At 44.2% G+C, this 22,263-nt stretch overlaps 2 protein-coding genes across 4 annotated transcripts in view; one reads left to right on the top strand and one right to left on the bottom strand.

Annotated features, from left to right (window-relative positions):
* On the top strand, positions 1-8,715 carry LOC6555121 (UPF0676 protein C1494.01). Of its 3 annotated transcripts, none has more exons than XM_001982227.3 (6): positions 1-290; positions 1,592-1,910; positions 6,620-6,735; positions 6,986-7,741; positions 8,052-8,236; positions 8,341-8,715. In XM_001982227.3, the coding sequence occupies exons 2-6, from the start codon at positions 1,826-1,828 to the stop codon at positions 8,408-8,410; spliced, it is 1,212 nt and encodes a 403-aa protein (XP_001982263.1). In that variant the 5' UTR covers positions 1-290; positions 1,592-1,825; the 3' UTR covers positions 8,411-8,715. The 3 variants fall into 3 exon arrangements, with proteins under 3 accessions (XP_001982263.1, XP_026834511.1, XP_026834510.1); XM_026978710.1 differs by lacking the exon at positions 1-290 and adding an exon at positions 308-324; XM_026978709.1 differs by lacking the exon at positions 1-290 and adding an exon at positions 364-382.
* LOC6555166 (octopamine receptor beta-1R) overlaps positions 8,659-22,263 on the bottom strand; it is a 24,604-nt gene continuing 10,999 nt past the window's right edge. The window contains exons 2-8 of the mRNA XM_001982228.3: positions 18,397-18,961; positions 15,639-15,836; positions 15,333-15,504; positions 14,142-14,278; positions 13,887-14,069; positions 13,483-13,636; positions 8,659-12,037 (exon numbers count right to left, since the gene is read on the bottom strand). Coding sequence (XP_001982264.1) covers positions 11,771-12,037; positions 13,483-13,636; positions 13,887-14,069; positions 14,142-14,278; positions 15,333-15,504; positions 15,639-15,836; positions 18,397-18,812 — 1,527 coding nt within the window. The 5' untranslated portion in view covers positions 18,813-18,961 and the 3' untranslated portion in view covers positions 8,659-11,770. The remainder of the gene's footprint in view (positions 12,038-13,482; positions 13,637-13,886; positions 14,070-14,141; positions 14,279-15,332; positions 15,505-15,638; positions 15,837-18,396; positions 18,962-22,263) is intronic.

Genomic DNA, 22,263 nt, shown 5'->3' on the forward strand with positions numbered 1-22,263 from the left:
AGCGCTATCGTTTTCGAACTGGATCCGAATCGACAGAAGATCGCGGATCGGATCGCAAATGTTTTTTTTTGAGACAGACGCCGTTCCTCTCTGCGCTAGTTCAGGTGTATCTAGGTTAAATTCGCGATCGGAGTGTGTTACAAAATGATGGAGAGTGTGCAAAAAAAGCAGCAGAAAGCGATACGAAAATTGACTAAGTAGACTGACTGTGTTGGCCAACTGCTGTTCGTTCGGGTCGAGTGTTCGATGAAAAGCGAAACCTGTGCGAAAAAAGAAAGCGAGTTTTCACTGTAAGCAAAAAGCCCTCATCGGTTTCAACTTAAAGTACAAATCACCAACTTTCAGCTGAATGCAGCTTCGAGTAGTTTCAGTAGTTTTAAATGTGAGCCCATGCTCCCGTTGGCATAATGTTTTTGCAAGGCAAAAGAGGCGAGGCAAATGCTTACTCAATCCCCCTCCGGCTATAACTCTGAACCCCGAACCCAACCCAACCCCTCGATATAATAACGAACCGACTCCGTGCAGACTGACGGACTGGCTGCAAGATCAGACTTTGCTCATGCGGCATTTCCCGAACAAAGCCGCTTGGCAACAGCTCAGCTGGGTTGGATTTTAATTTTGCATTTTTAGGGGGTGAAAAGGCGGCAGGAGAGCAGGAGGGCTCGCACCTGAGTCCGAGTGCCGTTAAACGGCAAACGGGATCTGCCAGATACAAAAAACAAAACACCAAACACAAGACATCAGACACAAGATACAAGATACAAGATACATGCCCGCCGCAACCAGAGTATCTGTATCTCACATACGCATCCGCATCTGTATGCCTGTGTAGCTGTATTGGGTATTCGTATGTACCTGAGCCACGTTAATAGCCATCACAAATATTGCAAAAGCAAACCGAGACGGGGCTACCTGTTGACGGCTCTAGATAGTCTCACCTTTCGGGCCCTGCACACCATAAGTCGGAATATCCACTGTACTGGGTACTGAGCTCTCTACATAGCCCCCCGCGACCCCTTTGCCGCTAAGCGACAAGTGCTAATTTAGTTATCACAATTTTTGATTTGATTAAAGTTTATCTAATTGCGACGCACATGCAGGCCATGCCCAAGCACCGCACCCCACACAATCAGTTTCATTTTTGCAAAATAAAATCGTAAACCGAGGTAAAATTCTGGCCAGTCAGGTGCGATAAGCTTTGGAACCCAGCAGTTAGGAACAACCGGCGGTTAGTCCGCCCAAGAAGCGCGTCGCGATTGTTCGATCGCCTCTCGTCCGCCACGCGCCCTTCTAAATCCAACCAAAGCCAATCACTCAGCCAGCCGTTCGTACTTCGGATCGTATCGGATCGGATCGTATTGGATCGTAAAAAAATAAAGACCCCCCCAAAAGTTCTGCTGTCAAAGCGTTTGCTCGCCAGCCAAACAAAAACAATAGCCATTGCAAAAACAAATAGCCCACGAAATTAAACAAAAATAAGAAGCACTCGGATGCGCGATTCGAATGTTTGTGTTCTTGTTTTTGGTTTATTCGCTGTCGGCATAACCAGTCTAATAATCGAATTCTGCCATTCCGCGCTGCTGCCATTCAGTTTCCTTTAGTCAGCTATCGCTGGAAGTGCACCTCGTCTCCGGATCCCGGATTCCCTCCGGTCCCAAGAGTCCCTCCAAACCAATTGTGATAAAGATATAGCGAGCACAAGTGCGGCGAGTGTTCGATTGCTCCTCCCAATCAGAAACCAAAGAACTTTGGACGTCGAAGACCCTCTGGAAGTCACACGCAGCACAAACACAACAAACACAACAGACGCAAACAGCAACTCAAAATGATAAAAACAAAGAGCAGCGACGACAAACTCGACACGCTCCTCTCGCGCAGCGTGGTTCCGATCATCGATCTCGCCCACTGTGGTAAGTACCCCATGCCCATCCCCCCATCCATTGGCTACATCATCATCCATGTGTGTAGTGCTCCCCCATGGAACCGAGCCACAGCATCCCATTAAACATGCCGCTGATCGCCACTCCAACTCGTTGCTAGGCGAGCAATTTCAGCCAGCGTTCGTACACGGAGAAAAAAGGGCGGGAGTTGGACATGAATGGGAAGTCCCTCCATTCAAAAATAGCACTTATCTGTAACTTGTCTCGCAAAGGTGAAAATGATTAGACGTTTTGCTTACGTCAAATTCTGCTCCACTGCTCAGAGAAGCGATATCTACGTCTGCGTTTATATTGCTTTTATATTAATCCAAAATGAAGTATGGACCATAAAAGCATAGGTGTGAATGGTTTTCTTTTATATCATTGTGTATAAGCTCGGTAAAAGTACACTAGTTAAAGTGAAATTTGTATGAAGCATCTACAAGTATGCTTAAGATAAAATGTGATTTAATTTCCCCATGAACAACTAGTAACTTGTGGGAAATTTAACGATTCGTGGATTCCCAAAATAATGGGTCATAAGCACAAACAACATTTTAAGATTATTTATTCAGCTACAATTTGTTTTTATGTGCCAATTAATGTATTTCCATTCCACACTTTTGATTAAATAATATGACGCCTGTTCTATCGATAAGATTGCGGTTATTTGAGTAGCAGGAAATGGGCAATCTATTTAATACGACTTGGGTTTCTTTCAGTGCACTTAAACGCTCCGCCATCAGCTGGGCACAATTAAGTGCATTCGTCACTGAGTCATCGACAGTTCTGTTCGGCTGACTATTCCCAATTGTTCAGGGCGAACTAACCGGGCTCCCCTAATAGCAGTTACTTAATTTCGTTCGTTAATTTCGTGGCGTTACAACTACGTCGCAGTTAATTTGTAGTAATTACTGACTTGTGCACCGGACACCTGATCCCTGCACCTGCGGTTCTCTCCGAAAACAAATGAATAATGCAAATGGGATCTTCTGACTGTAAAGTTTCGAAGAACGTATACCTTATCGCCCAACGTCAACTAATTGAACGTAGATAGTTAATCTATGAAAGACTTTAATAGAACACTTATGTGCGTGCGTATGTAGGGAAAGCAAGTATCACGTTGTTAAAGCCTGTTATTTTGCTGATATTTCTGGGTAACACAAATCATGAGTAATTTTTGAGTAAGTGCTCTTCAAGTCAGTACAGATCGCAATAAATCAGGCACACTCTACGATAGCTAGAGTATCAGTATCAATTAAATCACATTCATATTTATGCCCACAAATATGTAAAATTGTAATGAAAACTCACACTACACACTTGGCAGAATTAATTATCACATTATTATTGTTGCATGCAAGATGACTTTAAAAGCGGTATCTGCGAACTAGAGTATCTGTGAGATGCCTAGGAAAATTAGATATCTGAGTTTCCTGACTTTGTTTGTGTTGCCCAGACTGCTTTGAACTTCTTTGGCTAACCTTTGAGGTACCTGTGTTAAGATTTGTTCCACAAGATTTAATGGCTTTGTTTGTTCCTCCGCGTTTCTTCTGCTCTTCTTTGGCCACACCGAAATTTTCCATTTGCCTGTTTGGGCGCCGTGCCCATTGTGTTAACTGGGTCTTTGCCGATACGTGACACAGTTTCTCCTTCTGGCGGTAATGAGACGCCATGGAAATGTAACGCATACGCACTGTGTGCTTATCTGGCCGCAGGTTTCGACGAGGGCTCACCCAGAGATTCGAGTTTGCTTGGAGTACAGTGCGGCTTGGCCTTGGTGGAAGCACACTCTTGACCTTCTCGCCCCACCAGAGCCATTGACCCCCAAAGCAGCTAGCTAGAAGCAATTAAATCGCTGCCTTGCGGCATTTTTGTGTCAACGGAACTTCAATTGGTTTTTTTTTTCTTTCCTTTGTTTTGTTTATATTTGTGTTTTTTGTTGTGTTTTTTTTTTTGGTGAGCCCCGAGAGGTTTTTGAACTATATTGGAAGTCGGGCTTGTGGCATTTGTGGAATGCCTTAATTTCTATCGACCCAATGTCACTCCATTTAGTGCGGAAACTCAAACAGTACTCATCAAAATATTTACACTTATTCGAGTTACGGAATCTGATTTTGTTGTGAACGCATTGAGCGATTCAATATTTGTTTACTGGTTGCAGCTTTATTAACACACTGCCGGTGACCATTAACCAGTTACTGGTTCGAAATTACCAGTAACCAGTTACCAATTCGGAGACATCCACTCCGTGACGCATCTTGTTTTGGGGCTTTGGGGATTCACGCCACGGCGTCATCATCGGTGGGCCTCACCTTGTTTGATTTGATGATGATACTACCGAAAGGCGACAGTCCGAGCATGTTAAGTAGTTGGACTTTTGCCGCAACCGATTGAAACTGGCTTAAACCTGTTGACTCTGGGCTTGGCTGACGTGGCTTAATGGCCGCAATCGCGTTTTGCCTGTTTCGCCAACGGAATATACGTAGAAATTGGCTGCCGGATTTCCCTTGACCTGACAAATTGCTTAAAGCCACCTGAACATTGATAGGAATTGAATTAAGTTCTCTTGACAATTCAAATTGACAGCTGGCCAAGCAAATTCTCAACCTTCAATACTTTGATGCTAAGTTTGATTCGCAGGCGATAATGTTATTCTGGCCAATTACCTCTGTCGTTGACTTCTGTGCGCATATTTCAATGCCATCGAAATTATTTTTCCATTAGCCCGACATCTGCAAACATTTTCCCCCATTTAAGCCCATTTCAGCCAGTTCCCCATAGCCGCAATTCAGTTTTCTATAAATAAGTTATACTGCACGACCATATTTCTCAGCGAAAATTCCGCAACTAAACTGCCACATATATACGAGTTCAAATGGATCTATAAATATTGAATTGAATTATTTCGACCGCCGAATTCAAGTGGGAATGGGGAATCTATTTGTGGATTATCTTTAAGAGGTTTTTCCCACATGAGTAAATGGAAATTCCCATGATGGGAAAATCACTGAAACATTCTTGTATGTGCTTTTTACTCCACATACCAATTGAATTTGCATAATATTGGCCTAGAATTCGTCCAAGTGTTTTAAGAGCAATTAAGTTACAAGTATACATCATCAAATGGCGTTGAAAACAAACAATAGAATTGCTTAACGCGTGCCGGAATTTATGTCTGACCATAAATGCATAAAAGCCAATCAATTTCAACGATAAATTTGTTCGGCAAGCGCCAATCAAATCGAAAACACAATAAAACATGGGGAAAACAAATCGAGACGTCGAGAAATTCTGGCATTCGATAGAGATGATCTTCAGCCAACTTGGCCTCCTCAACGCATACGTCGACTGAATCTACTGACTCAATTTGCTAAATTAGCGACAAGTTAGCACTGACAACTAGCTGGCATAGCTGCCTGAAAACTGAGAAATGGCAAATTGAAAAGCGACCCGCATCCCAATTGCCGCCTAATTGAATTGCATGCCAACAGAAATCGACCTAACTAAAACAGAAAAATAAAACGCACGGAAAACAAGCGTATCAAAAATACATGCAAAACTGGACCGCCGCCCAATGAAAACGAAAGGCGAACTGCTGCTGGCGTCAATTGGAATCATTCAATTCGCCCGACTGACCTCTCCGCCGCCTCATCATCCGCCTCATCATCCGCCTCATCATCCGCATCATCGTTCCGCCCATCATCTGGTTCCCAGTTGAGCAAGTAATAATAATAACAATGCGAGTACTTCCCGCCTGGCGACAGAGCTGCCAAGCCCGAAATGAAATGAAATGAAATGAAATGATAAGAGGGCATAATTGTTATTATTTGTGAAATGCTACACATTCTGTGAAACCCCTTATCGGAGGCACTGCGTCACTGTCCAAGTCGGGAGCTGAGGGCAGGCGGCCAGAAGGTGGCTTCCCGTGATGGCCAGCGAAACTATTTATAGATTGCGCATACGCCCGGTGTGACACCGAAGTGACACTGTCGCGAGGAAGTATATACCCGCACATATAATTACTTTGCATTCTCCGATTTCATTCATGACTCGTCCCTCAATGAGTAAGTGATCACATTAGCGAGCGGTTGGTGCCAGACATTCCCCCACCCTATCCATCTTCCAGATATCAGCTATCTTTTAGCTATATATTCAAAAGTCCCACTTTGACGCGCCAAATGGTTGGCGGCGTGGAACGCCATCCTCGCCACTTCCGCTGCGGCCTTTCCGCGGCATTTTCTATTTAATTTTCCGGCGTGCATTGTCAATGCCGCCTTCGTTGCATTGAAATTGATTGCATTTACCTTTGCATTGCACATTTACCATTGCACGTTATCGAGCTGGCAATAGTGGGTTATTTGAGATTCCAAGCAGCCGACTATCTTCGCAAAGTGAGGGTCTTAAGAGCTGGTGGGCGGCACGTGAATATGAATGTGAATGTGAATGCCTCTTGGCCACACTTCTGGATGGCCCATGACATTCAATTCAGTGGCCAAGTGCGCGCGAGCCAGCTATTTACTGCCTTCGGCCATAGAGTGAACAATCTGCCATAAACACAACCCATACTTTATGGTGTTCAGGTGGAAAACCATTCAAAGAAGCCATAAACGAGAAACCGCAAAGCAATTAGGGCTCGAGTGGCAGCTCCGCTGATTATTCCCACGCCTAAATATCGATTCCGAATCTGTTCGTTACAGGCATCGAGGAAGTGCCGGTCAAGTCGGTGGTCAACCGCGTGGGTCACCAGCTCAAGAAAGCTCTCTCCGAGAAGGGCATGGCCCTGCTGGTCAACCATGGCATCTCCGATGAGAAGGTAAGACAACTAGCCATAAATATACACTTTAGATTAGGGGAACCAAGGAACTGGGTTTTCCACTGATTAAATACAAATATACGTCATTGCTAAACCTGCAAATCTAAAATCGAAGTTGAAAATTTATTGCGGTATTCATATCAGTCCGATAGCAGTTGAAATTGATAGTTTCTATTCCCTGGCAAAAACATAGTTTTAAGGTTATTGTACTCGTCTCTAATATAACATTTCCTTATGGCCTTTTAAACAGCTCAAGACTGCCTGGGATCACCTGGATGACTTCGTGGACCTGCCGCCCGACATCAGACAGCACTATATCCGTGCCGATGGAGACAAACATGGCTACGTGAGTCGTGGTCAGCAGCAGCGATTCGATGGCAAGTCGCCGGAGCTGCGTCACGCCTTCAATATCAGCACACTGAACGCCCAGAATCTGCCGGAGGAGCCGCTGCCAGGCTTCGCGGACCACATCAGCACCCTGGCCACGGACTTCAAGGCGCTGGCCAGCTTCATCCTGCAGGCGCTGGCCGTCTCCCTGGACATTCCGCACACGTTCTTCCTCGAAAAGCACTCGCACATGCTGTCCGGCGACCACGACAACATGAGCTCCCTGCGCATGCTCTACTACCCGCCCATAGTGGACGACGAGCCCGGCCAGAACGACGTGATCAAGGGTCGCTGCCAGTACAGCTACCAGCGCTGTCTGTCCAACCAGCCGGACTTCCGGCCGGAGCACAATCCCCGCGACGAAGACGACCTCAACGAGGTGGACGGCCCCAATGGCCAGCTGTTCGAGCACAAGCTGGGCAACGGCGCCGTTATCCAGTGTCCTCCCCACGTGGACTACGGCACCTTCACCCTGCTCTCCCAGGACTCGGAGGGCGGGCTGGAGGTGAAGCTGCCCGGCAGCGAGAAGTGGCACCGCGTGGGCCACCTGCCCGGCTCCATTCTCGTCAACTGTGGTGAGATCTTGAATATCTGGACACAGGGACGATATCCCGCATTGGTGAGTGTCTTATAAGCTGGCTTATGTGTAGCACCAATAGATTATTGTTACAACTATGCAAATACCAGAACGCAGCTGTGTATATGTAAATTGTCTGAACTAAAAGGCCAAATAATATATATTTGAGCAGCTTTGCGTCTGTTTTTGGCATGAGCTAACAACTTTTGTTTAAAAAGAAAGCTATTTTTGGCTTCTAAAGTTTAGAGTATACTGACTTTTAAAGGCCGCAAATCAAATTGTTTTCCAGCCGGTCTAATCAGTTACTTTAGCAATTTATGGAAACCACCAATCTATTTTATTCTGCCCCCAGCAACATCGCGTGATAATACCGGAGCAGGAAACTATTCGCGCGCGTGGCCGCCACTCGATAGCCTTCTTCTGCCATCCGGACAACATCACCACGATATCGCCCAACGATCTGCCCAATCCGGATGCCGTCCAGGACAAGGCGTGTCTCAAGCAGCGCAAGAAGTCCTTCAGGGCGGTGAAAGAAAGGTGAAAGTGCACTCCAGTTTTATGGCCACTTCCTGTACTAACTCGCTGTTCTTTGTTTCTTTCTTTGGCTTATCGCCGACGATTGCTGGCCGTAAATTCAACAGAGCCTACAATGCATATCAGCTCATACAGAAAAAGTTTAGGAATACGTATAGGAGTAACAATCACTCATAGGACCCATAGACCATAGAGCATAGACCTAGACCGCAGTCGGTCGAGCCATCCATCGCATCTCTACCTGAACTGGGATGAAGTTCGTCGTGGGAACGGATGGGGAAAATGAAAAGCAGCAACTCATATGATGTTTTGAACCTTTTTATTATTACCTTTACTTTTATTCCATACGATTGTAATTGCTTCATTTCATTAATTTATATGTATCGCGATACTATATACAATACATGCATACACCGTAAACATATCCCTTTGTATAATAAATATATATGTATAATTTAATATAGCTTCCACTGAAAAACGCACATGTTAACATTTACTTAAGTCGAGGGTTTTCGGTTTCGCCTAATGTTTTCCGCTCGTGAAACATGGAAGGTATCTGAGTACAATTCCGAAATTGACCGACAATCGACCACAAGATTCGTGCTATCTGACGTTTTGTTGTTTGTAAATATTGTTCACAAGTTAATTAACATTTTCCGCTGGTTGTCACTGTTATTTGTGTTTCATATTTAATGCCGTGTGGCCGCGTTACGTATGAATATATATGAATTTCGCATTAATTTGTAATTACCTTTATGTGGTCTGCTTTTAAAATTCTCGTTTTATTTTCGCGCTTTAATGATTCGAATTCAACTATTCACATGCATAATACATTCAATATTTAACAATTATCTGACTACCATTATTATTATTAGACACTCAGTTTGTATTTGTGTTACAAAATAAGCTTCAGCTCAGCGTTTCTGTTGGACATTTATTTAATGCATTTTAATTTGGATTGGCTTCGATTTCCGTGAGTGCTCCGAATGATTTGTTTAATTTGAACATTGAGCCTTTTTCAGCTGACTTATATGCCTAAACTGGTAATATCTTAGGTACTTTGTATTTCTACTAGCAACGTACAGTGTGAAAACGTAGGAAACCAAATAAATCGAGTCAGTCATATAAGATCTTCAAACAGTCGCTGGCAGAAATAGTTGCTCAAGTCATTGTCACCCATGGGATTTGTGAGGAGTCTGTGCGAATGGAATGTGCGAGATTTGCCAACTTATCTGGGATTGCATCATCGAATGACTCGTCAGCATACTTTTCCAGGCGACTCAAGCCTCAAGCCTCAGCCTAATTGCCATTATTTAATTATTTACTTTTTCGACAGTTACGCGAGCTTTTTAGTTTGTGTTTTATTCGAAAGTCACATGCTCCCATGAGTTGACATGCCAATCCGCGTTTAAACCAAATCGTATTTTTGTTAATTATGGCTGTGTTTTGTTATTGCCGCTGTGATCCAGGTGGTTAACGCACACGTGCCACACTTCTGCGGAAAAATACCCTACATCAGAGGGGTATTATTAAATGATGGAAAATATAATTCAAAATTGAGGTACAGCTCACAACAAAATATACATTCTGTAACTTCGAGCACACTACAAATATTTGTTCTATTTTTGATTTGCTGAGATACATAGGCGACTGTTTTGTTTCCTCGTGTTACTGCAGTGCATTGCACCTGGAAACACTTGTGGCAACAAAGAAATGACTTATGTAACCAAAAATAAATACATTTTAGTTATTTTAGTCGAGGCAAAATTGTTGAAAGAGCATTCGCATTTTGTACTTCAGCTTCTTATCGTTCGACGTTAATTTAGTTAACAATATTTGGCTACATTTCAAATGTTATCAACGCTGCTGCTAACTGCCAACTGGCAACTGCCAACTTTTTCGAGGGCGTTCTGCAGTTTAAACAAAGTGTCGAGAGTTAAATTAAGCAAATATTGACACGCCCACGGGGGGTTGGGGGCGGCGGCGAGACAAGGACGGGAGTAGTCATGCCGAAAGAGAGGGGAGTTGCTCATTTGTCGACGGCGGTGAGCTCTTAAGCCGGCGCTTTAAATAATGACTGCGAATCGTAGGAAAAAGTCGCCGTTTTATGCATGTCGTATATATACTTTTTGCAACGATTTGATATTTTGTGCAAACAATTTCAGCCAGCTTTCGGCTGAAGCACCTTTGATTTATGGGCGCAATGGCGGTGACAAATTCGCGCAGGGGGCGTGGCAGTTACTGATAATATTCCTTATATCTCCTACTCAACTAATTTCGAGTCGAAAGCGAGAGTCAACTAAACAGGCTTGGAGTCTGGAGATTTAGTTTATTGTGCCTTGTTAAGATTGTCGCGGCAAGGGAAAAGCATTTTGGGTATTACTCGCACCTGCTCAAAAGATTACAAAACAGTTCTATGAATGTCAGTTGCATCTATGTGCAGAAAGGTACACACATATACTATATACATATGTGGCTACGCGTATAGTTCGTATATAATATATAGCTCTAGAGCTAGTTCGACTACAACAACAGTATGGGACTTAGAGTCGGGAAACATCAAAGTTGAGGCTAAAACCCAATGGATATGTTAGTCGTGCTGTAGGCTCTATATGTATCTGGTTATGTATTATGACATATATAATTTGATTGTATTTCAATGAACTAGATTATGTTAATGTATTTAACGAATCGAATGAGCCTTGTCATTACATCTAAAAGAACTGACAGTATGAGTTTTACAAACAATACGAACACTCTGATACAACTAACATTAGTTTCCATTGTTTAGTGGAGATTTTAAGTGGATTTAAGGCCTGGTTGATTGCTTTGAGTATTTACATAATGTTTTAATTAATCATTATTAAATCACTGATAAAATGAAATTGTCAGTCTTTATTCGCTAATCGAATAAAATGTAAAAGTATAGAAGGCTTGATCGTAATTAAAGTTTAAGTTTAGAATAATAGAACAGCTTAGACACTTTCAATGATAAGATAAATAATATTTTGATTAGTTCAACAGTTCAACCAGACCTTAAACCTACACACTTTCTCACTGTTTTCGTTTTAGAGTACCAATCAATGCATATTTCATATTTTTTTTTGGGTTAACATCTAGCTTTTTATATACGTATATCAAACATTCAATTTATATATCTATTTGCATGCGCATTTATAAACATCGCTTTTATGAAATTCCTGACTCCATGACACCTAAGTATGTTTGTTGAATACATCAATAATATTCCATTTATTTTGCACGTCAATTTGCTGCTCTTGAAGGCTTTCTTTAATCTGTGGGATTGTCGTATTGTTGCTGTGGCTCTCGCTTTATCTATTATTTGTGGTTAAATTCTTTTTAGCCCTCTTAGCAGCCATTTCGAGGAATGTTTTTGTCGAGTGATTTGTATTTGTAAGCTGGCAATCTGGTTTCTGGAGAACACTTGCTGTGCACTGCGCACTCATCTCATGAACAGACGTTGTGAAGCACTGGAGTTGAAATCAAGTATACGCCATGTGTGTTTTTTTTTATCGTTTAGTTGGTGTACAGAGGATGCAGCTGCTGCATCTGGGCGTCCGTGGTGGGTGTGACATTGACGGCGTACTGGCGGGCCCGCATCACGTTCATGTGAATCTCGGACGAGGCCGTGGAGTTGACGCAGTTGGCCAGCTCGGCGGATCCGGATCCGGCCCGTTGGGCTCCATTGGTTCCACGGCGACTGGGACCGCCGAACTCCAGATCCCGGTCATCATCCCGGCCCCTGCCGCGTCGACAGAAGTAGAAAGCGTAGGGAAAGAGGCTCTGTGGGGAGAAGAACACACCCAACTATGAGTAGGCGGCATTAACTGGCATGCTTCCGTTAGAGTACGCTATGTACTCTCTAATTTAATAGAGTTAGCTCGCTACTGTACAGCACTCAAAGGTTAAGCATACGCCGCGTGGGACGGGCGGTACAATCGACAGGGGGAGTGGTGTTTTTTTTTCGGGTGCTGGCGGCACATGTCTGTGACAATTTGGTTTCACACAGAAAACAAAGGCTAAAGGAAAGGAACAAAAAACAACAGACACACACACAAAAAATGCTAAACGAAATGAAAGGCCGCGCATTCGTATAAAAAAGGGACGAACAAGGACCCGTCCATGTGCCTCTGTGTGGGTGTGTGTGTCGGTGTGTTGGTGTTGCTGGTGTGTCGAAGTGTGCAGCATAAAAGGGAGAGTTTTTAGAGAAAGAATAACATTTCATCATCAGCATTTACGCTTGTGTGGATGTGGAGAAGGTGGCTGTGTGGGCATACATACAAGAAGAGGTTCAGTTTTAATTTAAATATTACGTTTTATGCTTTCAGTTTTCTGTTGCATACTTTGGCGGGCTTAGCTTTTGTTGGGCCATAGGCAACGAATCAGCACAGTAAGCGCCAGCTGTGCGTGGAAAGAGAGATGGTATATGGTACTATATATGGCAATGGTAGTATACGGTGGTAAGTGGCAAGCAGAGTGTTCAAGCGATTAGAAAGCCCCTTCACTGCGGACCATGCCCCGCAGATCCCCTCGAGAATGAAACTGATAGAGAGACAGAGGCAGGCGCAGGCAGAGCTGTAGAGCTGTAGAGCAGTAGAGCAAAGAACGTGCAGAGTTTTCAGTTCTTCAGGCAGAGGAAAAGCTATTTTTCTTGCTTAGCAACCAGTAGATGTGGATGATGAAGCATTTCAATCAACTAATATGAACGCTACGCTATCTACACTCTCCGCGGAACACTGAGCTGCACTGAGAAAAAAACACGACGCAATGTCCTTGACTGCATCTCTTCCTTATCATATCACAATATGTACAAATTTCAGTTGGTACGATAGTTAGGAAATATCTTCCATGTGCATTTAATATTTGCTTGTACATACTTTAAAATTCAGTTTTTTCTCAGTGCACCCGTGATGCCAATAGCTACCAAAATAATTGCTAAACGTGAGCCTCTTCGGTGGGGCGCTGGTGGTGGCGCCTCCGCGTTGCCAGTCGATATCGCTGTCGAAATGGTGGCCGCCGCCGCTTCTGTGCATTGGATGGTGGCGGTGGCGGTGGCCCTGTCCTTTGCGATTGCAGCAGTTGCCGAAGCCCTGTACTAAGTCTAAGGTGGTGCAGAGAATTCAGTTTTGGATGCCCGAACAAAGCGAAATTGAATAGAATAAAAGTCCCATCAAGATGTCGAAGTGGAAGGTATATGCAAATCACTCGATGGCCAGCCCGCAACTCACCTTGAGGGTCTTCTTGAAGGCGGCCCTGAAGTCGCGGTTGAAGTATGCATAAATAATGGGGTTCAGGGCCGAGTTGAAGTAGCCGATCCAAAACAGGATGCCCACGAGCAGGCGCGGAGTGATGCAGCTATCGCACAGCGAGGATACGATGTACCTGCGGTTCAATTGGAGAACAAGAGGGAGTTAGATTCCTCACTTTCAAGTAGGTGGAAAAGTGCACAATATCTACAGCTATAATCTACATTACGCTTGTTGTATTTCCAACCCCAAGTAATGTACCATACCGGTAGCTTGGAGAGTGCAAGTTACTAGATATAAGCCCGAGTTAATTAAAAACTTCGCAGCACTTGATCCTTAGAGTGCCAGCGATAATGTGCCCAATTTGAGCCATCAAGTATACGCACCAGAGGAAGAACGGCAGCCAGCAGATGAGGAAGGCGCTCATGATGATGCCCAGGGTGCGGGCGGCCTTCCGCTCACGGCGCATCGTCGAGATGGTCGACTGCTCCACCTGAATGCTCGGCCGGGGCTTGGGAATTTGGCTAATCTGCAGATGCTTCTCGAGCAGCAGGGCGGCCACCTTGGATCTGGGCGTACACACAAGTAATTAGAGCTAATTGGCGTCGGGCAAATGGAGGGGCCACTCGAGTGGCTGTTACCTGTACACCAGGCGCTCCTGCCGGTCGGCCTCCTGGTAAATGCGGTAGTACATCGATAGCATCACGATGCCGGGGATCCAGAAGCTCATCGATGAGCTGACGATGGCGTACGCCTTGTTCACTTTGAACTCGCATATCTGAAATGGAGGGGGCAACGAAATCGTTGCGATTTGGTGGGCAACTCAATTAGCGACTATCAATAAATCAAAATGGACGTTGAGCAATGCAGTCGGATGCCAGTGGCGAACCCTAATGGAGCGTAATGCTCGGCAATTGCCAACTGCGGCTGTCGGCGGCCAACGTTGCGTATGAGCAACGGCGATTGCGATGGCAATTGCAATGGCAATGCGATTACTGCAATGCCAAGTGCGACAATAAAAACTCAATTACGCTGTGCATTACGGCGATGGCATGACAAAAGGCCACCAGAAGACATCTAATCAGATTTATGGCCAGGACATTCTGGCTGCTCCGCGCTGACAGTTATTAGCATAAACAAGTAAAACTAATTAAAGCCCGTCCCACCGCGGATGCTAATGTATGCAAAGGCTTCTCAGGCGTGCCACGCCTTCCAGGTGGAAAGCCAAAAATTATGCACAGCCTGTGCTGAAGTCAGCCTCAATGGGAGCGCACAAAACCGGAATGGAATTACCTACATTTATTTCTACATCAGCGTTTTATTGCGCAATGATAACCGCAGTGGTGGGAGGAATCAGTAGCAGCAGCTGCTGACGGGCAGGGAACACATACATATACATAGTATAAATTTATGTATATATTTGTAGATGGAGGTGCTGCCAAGTAGCTTGCCAAGTATTTGCGGAGGAAACCAATAAAATGGAGTAATAAATATGCTACCTGTCGGCTGGCAGCCTGAAAGGCGTAAAACTGCTTCAGCCACACAAACATAAATCAATTTCCGCTGCGACGGGTCGAGGGAAAAGCCAAAGGTTGCCACTGCCACATGGACGCCCACGTGGCATCGGAGGCATGCAAAATGCATGCAAAGTCGATACCGTTTCAACTAAATTAGAATTTTCTATTAGTTTGATGTGCAAGAAAATTGAATAAATAATGTAGGTGCACACGCCGGATCGACCAGCTCAACAAATCTGTGGGCTGCATAATGGAGGGCATTGTACAAGTGGCTTATTTAATTGTCCAATCAAGCGCTTCCAGTAGGCTACTCACATGCGGATTCGATTTGAGATACTTGTAGTTCTCGGTCGTTGTATACCATCCGGAGCAGATGGGCAGGAACGAGAGGAGCGCCGGCGACAGCCACACCATCAGTAGCATGATGAACACGCGCCGCTGTGTCATGATTAGTGGATAGTCCAGTGGCTGGACAATGGCGTAGTATCTGCGTGGAAAGGAGGAAGAGGATGGTCACTGGAAACTATGAAGCAACTATTCAATTTGATGGGTATTTAAGAGCATGTCCAGCAGTCGGAACTTCAATTACTCCACAATGACAAAGTAAACGCGCGGACTCACCTGTCGACCGATATGCAGCAGAGGTGCATGATGCTGGCGGTGGAGAAGTAGACGTCGAAGCTGTTCCACATGTCGCACATCACGGATCCGAACATCCACTTGCCCGAGATCATGACGGAAGCATTAAATGTCATCGCACAGAGGGCCACCAGCATGTCGGCGACGGCCAGAGAGACCACAAAGTAGTTGGTAATGATGCTGCAAGGAGAAGGAGTAAGTGCTGGGTTGAGACTAAGCAGGAACCAGGGCGGAAGCCGCACAGCCAAACAAAAATGGAAGAAGGAAGCCGTAGCCTGAGTGCCAGTGGAATCGAGAGTGCCAAGTTCTCTAATTAAATTTGTGCATTAAGCTTTCAAGTCACTCAGAGCTCGCAGCGCTAATCGTTTCTTCGGATTCCTGTCCAACTTGAGTTGGAAACTTTGGTTCGCACATTGCGCATACGCCGCGTGTGACCGCCGTTTAATGTACGGAACGCCGCTTCTCTGAGTGGATTTCATTGTTTAATGGGTTAATTAATAATTAGCTTAACGCCACCGCAACTTCCACCAGCGATCATCAACGTTGCGTGGCACCGCAAAACGTTAAGTCAATTAGGTGCACGCGGCGTATACGCTATGTGGAGCAGCAAATGCGTTTATCGGCCGTCCGCACTGATTTCCAAACAATCAGGCGTACATAACCCCATTCCGGAGATACAGCCGCAACCGAATGGGCGCTTGGAATTCAAGCTTAAAACCATAACGTCTGCGGGGACTTGACTTGTTGTACCACAACTTTGCAAATGAAAGTTTTGCCTTCAGACTAAGCGGTTTAATGTGCAAGATAAACTTTTGAATGAAGGAACTTTGGATGGGAACTTCTGAAACTGCATCAATCATGGATATTATTTTCGTTTGTATACGGCCTTTATCTATTAAACTCGTTAACAATCGCTCGCCATCTTGCCATATTTCACTGGGACATTGAACCGCCTGCCGCAAACCTAATTACGGCCACAAACTGACGCTCCGAAAGGTCGACTCTTTTGGGGCAGGCTTAAAGCACCCAAAAAGTACAAAGGCGAAATACCCGCATCAGAGGCAACATGAAAATGTTATTGAGGCGTTACCCAAAAGCCGATTACATAGTGGCTGCGTGGGAATGAAAGCAGGAACCTTGTTGGGTGTCAAGTTTGATTATAATTATGAGTAGGCACTTTCGGCAGGCACCCATCCTGGCAACCTTTAATTAATAGGAAAAGTGAGGAGAAACACATTTCCTGCTCTTCCCTGTACTTGATCTTCAGTCAGGCTTTAATTTGTCACTCAATTTATCGATTCGTGTGACATGAATAATTCAAGTTGAGTGGCCAATCGTGAAAAAGTCGCACAACTGTCGTCCAGCTGGCTTATCCAGAACATTAAAAAAGATACCTACTCAGCTTGGTCACAAGGTTTTCAGATGGTGGCGATGTAACATGGGACCTAAGTGGGAATACATGTTGTTTTGTAATTAAGTCTAATTTGCCGTGATGATTTAAACTGCCTAGGCAGGCGGAAAAGGTGAAAATGGTGCGGAAAACGCACATGACAATGAGCACAACAATAATGAAAAAGATGCTGGCACACGGCAGTTGAGATAAAAACGGCAACGCAATGCCAACATGGCATAGACGTAGTCAGGGTCAGGTCCCAAATTGCCTGTCCCTGGTAGGCTAAATGAGCCTCATCCCTCTGCCCCCACCCATCCTCATCCCCATACCCATCCCCATCGTCATTCTCGGTGGCAGCCACAAATGTCAGGTGTGCCTTGGCTGGTTCCAAGGCGAAAGGAATACGACAATGACAGTGGAAGACGTTTTCCCGGGGCTGCTTTAATAGTCTGCGCCTTGACATTGAATGTCCCGGGTTAGGTTACACCATTGTCGCCTCGCTCCAAGTGTTTTATGTTGGGTTCTTTAAATGCCAGCGGTGCTGGGCTTTTGAATTTGCGACTGAAACACGTACATATTTTGCTACCTGAATACCTGGATACCTGCAAATCCACCAGCACAGCCCACGTGGCCATATCTCATGTGAAGGTGGCGCCCAATTCATAAATTTGACAAATTATATGGCCGCACATAAAGTAAATGCCAATGGCGCCCCCGTAAGTAGGCAACAATATTTTTATGCTCGCCCCTTATTAACATTTCTAATGTAATTACGCACGTATCTAGCATTTAACTGTGCCAACCTGCCACGCCCCATAGAAGTGTTCGGTGGGCGGACAAGATGAGTTCTGTGCGCTTGACACGCAAAAATGATGGAAAATATGATAAATGATGACAAATTAATGGCCGCAAAAAGGAGGTAGCTACTCGTTAAGCCGCGCGCGGTCAAATCGCACAAAATCGCTCGGCAAAAAGGAGCAAACAAAGGAATAAAAGAAATGGGGGGCCACAAGTCATGTCCTTGACAGCAACAACATCCGCGATTCGTGGACAATGTGGCAGGTTACAGCTCAGGCAATTTACCTTAAACAAAGAAAACAAGGGCCCTTTTTAATATTGCTTACTAATGTTTTGATGTTGCCGTTCAATGCTTTGTTAAATTATTATCTGAGGAAGTTATAGTTAAAAGTTCCATGCCAAATGCACACAACGAAATTGAGACCAAGGCACAAAAAGGGAAAAAGCCACCTGATTCATGGCGGCAAATTAATGAAACCCAGACATATGAGCACACACACATGTCCTGACCAACGGATGTGGCTGGAACCCACAATGGCTAGGACTCACCGCAATTTCCGGTGGCGCATGACGGACACAATCACCAGCATGTTGCCGAGGATGGCGGCCAGTATGATGAAACCAATAATGAAACACTTGACGAAGACTAATGCCAGATGGCTACTGCCGTCGGCGTCGTCGGCGGATCCTTCGCTCGCCTGGATGTCCTGCGCCTGTCCGGCGACCACGTCTTCGACGGATACGGCGATGCTGCTCCCACTGCCCACCGCACTGCCCAGTCCCTCGTCGATGAGCCCGTCGGCAATGAATTTCAAATATCTGGCATGCGAGGCGGACTCCTCCAGAACGGGTAGTTTGCTCGCCAGCGGCTCCTCATTCCCGCCACCGATGCTGCTGATGCTGCCCTCCAGTATTGTCCTGGTCGTGGTAGCGGACATGGCCTGGAGTCTCTGCAGTAGCGTCATGGTAATGGAGACGGGCGGTGTTAGAGTGTCAGTGGGCACCTAGTTTCCAGCTCAAAATGTCGCACTAATGCCATGGAATAGGGACGACATGCCGTATGACATTTGCTTCGTTCTGATGACTGCTATTATTGCCAATCGTTTGCCAAACCCTGCAATTGAAAAGGAAACTCGATTTATTGTCTGCCATTTATTTATGAGCTGGCCAACAGCAGTTTGCAAACAGTTTGTGGAAAAGAAAGTACTTAAATAAAGCAAAATACAAATAGAAGCAGCTTAACTGCTGGAGGAAAACTTATTATACCAGTTACTCGTAGAAAAAAGGGTATGCCAGATTCGTTAAAAGGTATGTAACAAGCAGAAGGAAGCGTTTCCGACCATATATTTTTGATCAGGTTCAATACCCGAGTCGAACTGGTCATGTCCGGCCAATTTCTAAAATTGTCCCAAAGCTGAAGTTCTAAGCTCCATTACTCAACTTATCTTAATCGGATTTAGAAGCGGCATACCTCTAAATGTTTCTGGCGCAATTCTCTAAAGAACTGCATTCAAATTTAGAAAATTTTTAACATTTAATTTTTTTGTAATTTTTCTGATGTATTATGTGTAGAAATTCAAAAAAATTGAAAAGTGTCCCAAGGCTGAAGTTCCATACTCCATAACTCCAGTTATCTTAATCGGATTTTAAAGTGGCATACCTCTAAATGTTTCTGGGGCAATTCTCTAAAAAACTGCATTCAAATTTAAAAAATTTTAAAAAATTAATTTTTTTGTAATTTTTCTGATGTATTTGTGTAGAAATTCAAGAAAATTAAAAAGTGTCCCAAGGCTGAAGTTCCATACTCCATAACTCCAGTTATCTTAATCGGATTTTAAAGTGGCATACCTCTAAATGTTTCTGGCGCAATTCTCTAAAAAACTGCATTCAAATTTAAAAAATTTTTAAAATGTAATTTTTTTGTAATTTTTCTGATGTATTATGTGTAGAAATTCAAAAAAATTAAAAAGTGTCCCAAGGCTGAAGTTCCATACTCCATAACTCCAGTTATCTTAATCGGATTTTAAAGTGGCATACCTCTAAATGTTTCTGGCGCAATTCTCTAAGAAACTGCATTCAAATTTAGAAAATTTTTAAAATTTAATTTTTTTGTAATTTTTCTGATGTATTATGTGTAGAAATTCAAGAAAATTAAAAAGTGTCCCAAGGCTGAAGTTCCATACTCCATAACTCCAGTTATCTTAATCGGATTTTAAAGTGGCATACCTCTAAATGTTTCTGGCGCAATTCTCTAAAAAACTGCATTCAAATTTAGAAAATTTTTAAAATTTAATTTTTTTGTAATTTTTCTGATGTATTATGTGTAGAAATTCAAAAAAATTAAAAATGTTGAAATTTCTCGTTTGCACTTCCACTAGCTGAGTAACGGGTATCTGATAGTCGGGAAACTCGACTATAGCATTCTATCTTGTTTTTATTTGTGTTTGATTCTGCAATAAACACAAATTTGTATATTGTGTTTGTTTTGCGCTTATCATTTACATTGCAAACTGAGTTTTGGTGCAACATAAAATTGAGCAATAAATAAAAGTCACCGTCAAATTTAAAGAGCTATGAAGTCGTCCTTATGAGATCAAATCTATAATTTATGCTGAATTACAGCAAGTTAAAAGAGCTTTGCCGGTAAGTTATTGTAAGTTTAGAGAGTATCTCCTAAGCCGTGTATTCATCTTTCGACTTCTGCCTGAGATTCCGCCGACGCGTTCCTGGAAATCGAATCCATTTACATTTGCATCAATTCGGCATTTGTTGTGACAGCCAAATGAACCGCAACGTGCTGGCTATTTGTCTTCTATCTGCCTGTTCAGTCGCCTTCTCAGCCGCATGCCCCAAATCGTGGAACATGCAAATCCAAATCTGGAAGGCGAGGCAGCCAAGTAGGCGGAATCAGGGCCCGGAGTTAAGCCCATAAACACCTTGTGGCTTTGATGGCATTGTATGGCATGGGTATATAAATTTCGTTAGCCGCAGGCTCGGCCAGGCAGTGAAATTGAAACCCAGTTGGAAACACTTCGGGGTGCCGGAGATTCGGTGATGCGGAGGAAGGTGGCGTTGTAGTGCGCAAAACGTAATCCCACTCAATTGGTTTAATTTACCATAAACAGCTTCAATTTCTGAGCCGTGGGAGGAAATTTCCGTTTGGTACCCAGTGAAATTTAGCTTCCTTCCTTTTGCGACAGCGCCATCTGCTGCCCAAATTCCAACTCATTCCATTCCGGATGGCAGCTGCTCTGCGCATCTCTCGTTGTCAGCTCCAGTTTTGGCCATATTTCAGCATCAGCATCAGGCAGAGGCTTATCATTAGCAAATGTCAATTTTGAAATTATGTACATTTATTTAGCAATTTGCTTGCCTGGTAATCGATGCCATCCCTTATCCACCTCCCCTTTCTTGATTGCCACTGCCCCGGGGCTACACATTCCCATTTGATCTGGGGGGACCAGTGCTTATGAGCCCATCCTCCGATCCCAGAGCCGGAGTTGGCAAACATTTGGTAGCCAACGTGTAATTCCCATGTCGGGCAGGCAAAGTAAACTCTGGCCAACAAATGTGAGTGTCAGCAGAGAAACTGTGTTTATTTGCGTGGGCCAAATACATATGGCCCTTCTATATGGCTTACTATACGTTGGGTCCTTTCAACTGGCGCACCTTCGGGGAAATGAGTTTTATGCGGCTTGTGTGCGAGCGACACTCGCCAACAAAGCGACCGCGACTGGAGTGAACTTTAAATCAATAAAGGACAACAAATTGAAAAGGCTCGTAGGTCGCGCTCCCCCAACGACTTCACCCCCCTGCCAACAAGTGCTTTTGTCAAACGCATTGACAATGCTCCACAACAATACCAAGTCGGAGTCCCGGGTCTCAGCTTTTGTCTGGCTGAGCATCGAGGGCCTGGGGAATAAATCACAATACATCATTCACAGCCGGTGTGTATCAACGTAATTTTTAAATATATACATATTTTTTTGGTAAGCCAGCATCTTCATTTAACCTTTCAAAGTTAGCCGAGCACAGCCGAGCAGTGATTAAAATAGTCAGGAGACTGTATCTTTTGAAAGCAGCTTTGAATTCCATTGCAATGGGAATCAATGAGCACCTAAAATAAACTAGGATATTTGAGACAGCGAGCACAGATCGAAAATTGGCCGAATGGCTCGATTTTTGTATGAATAAGTGGATGGGTCCTTGCCAGGACATGCCACGCTTCACTCGCATTGTGAATGGATGTGATTTATTTTGGCCGCTCCATTGTGACGGTGCAGTGAGCTCTGGGAGTTGGGGCGCAACTTTGGCTTGTTAGTTATTTATTCCTACTGATGCTTGGCTTATTTGAGTTTGCCTCTGTTTATTTACAGCTGAGCGAATTGGGCCAAGCCACAAGCGTTGATGTTTGCT

This window comes from Drosophila erecta, unplaced genomic scaffold, assembly GCF_003286155.1.
Source record: "Drosophila erecta strain 14021-0224.00,06,07 unplaced genomic scaffold, DereRS2 tig00000000-arrow-pilon, whole genome shotgun sequence".
NCBI lineage: Eukaryota > Metazoa > Arthropoda > Insecta > Diptera > Drosophilidae > Drosophila > Drosophila erecta.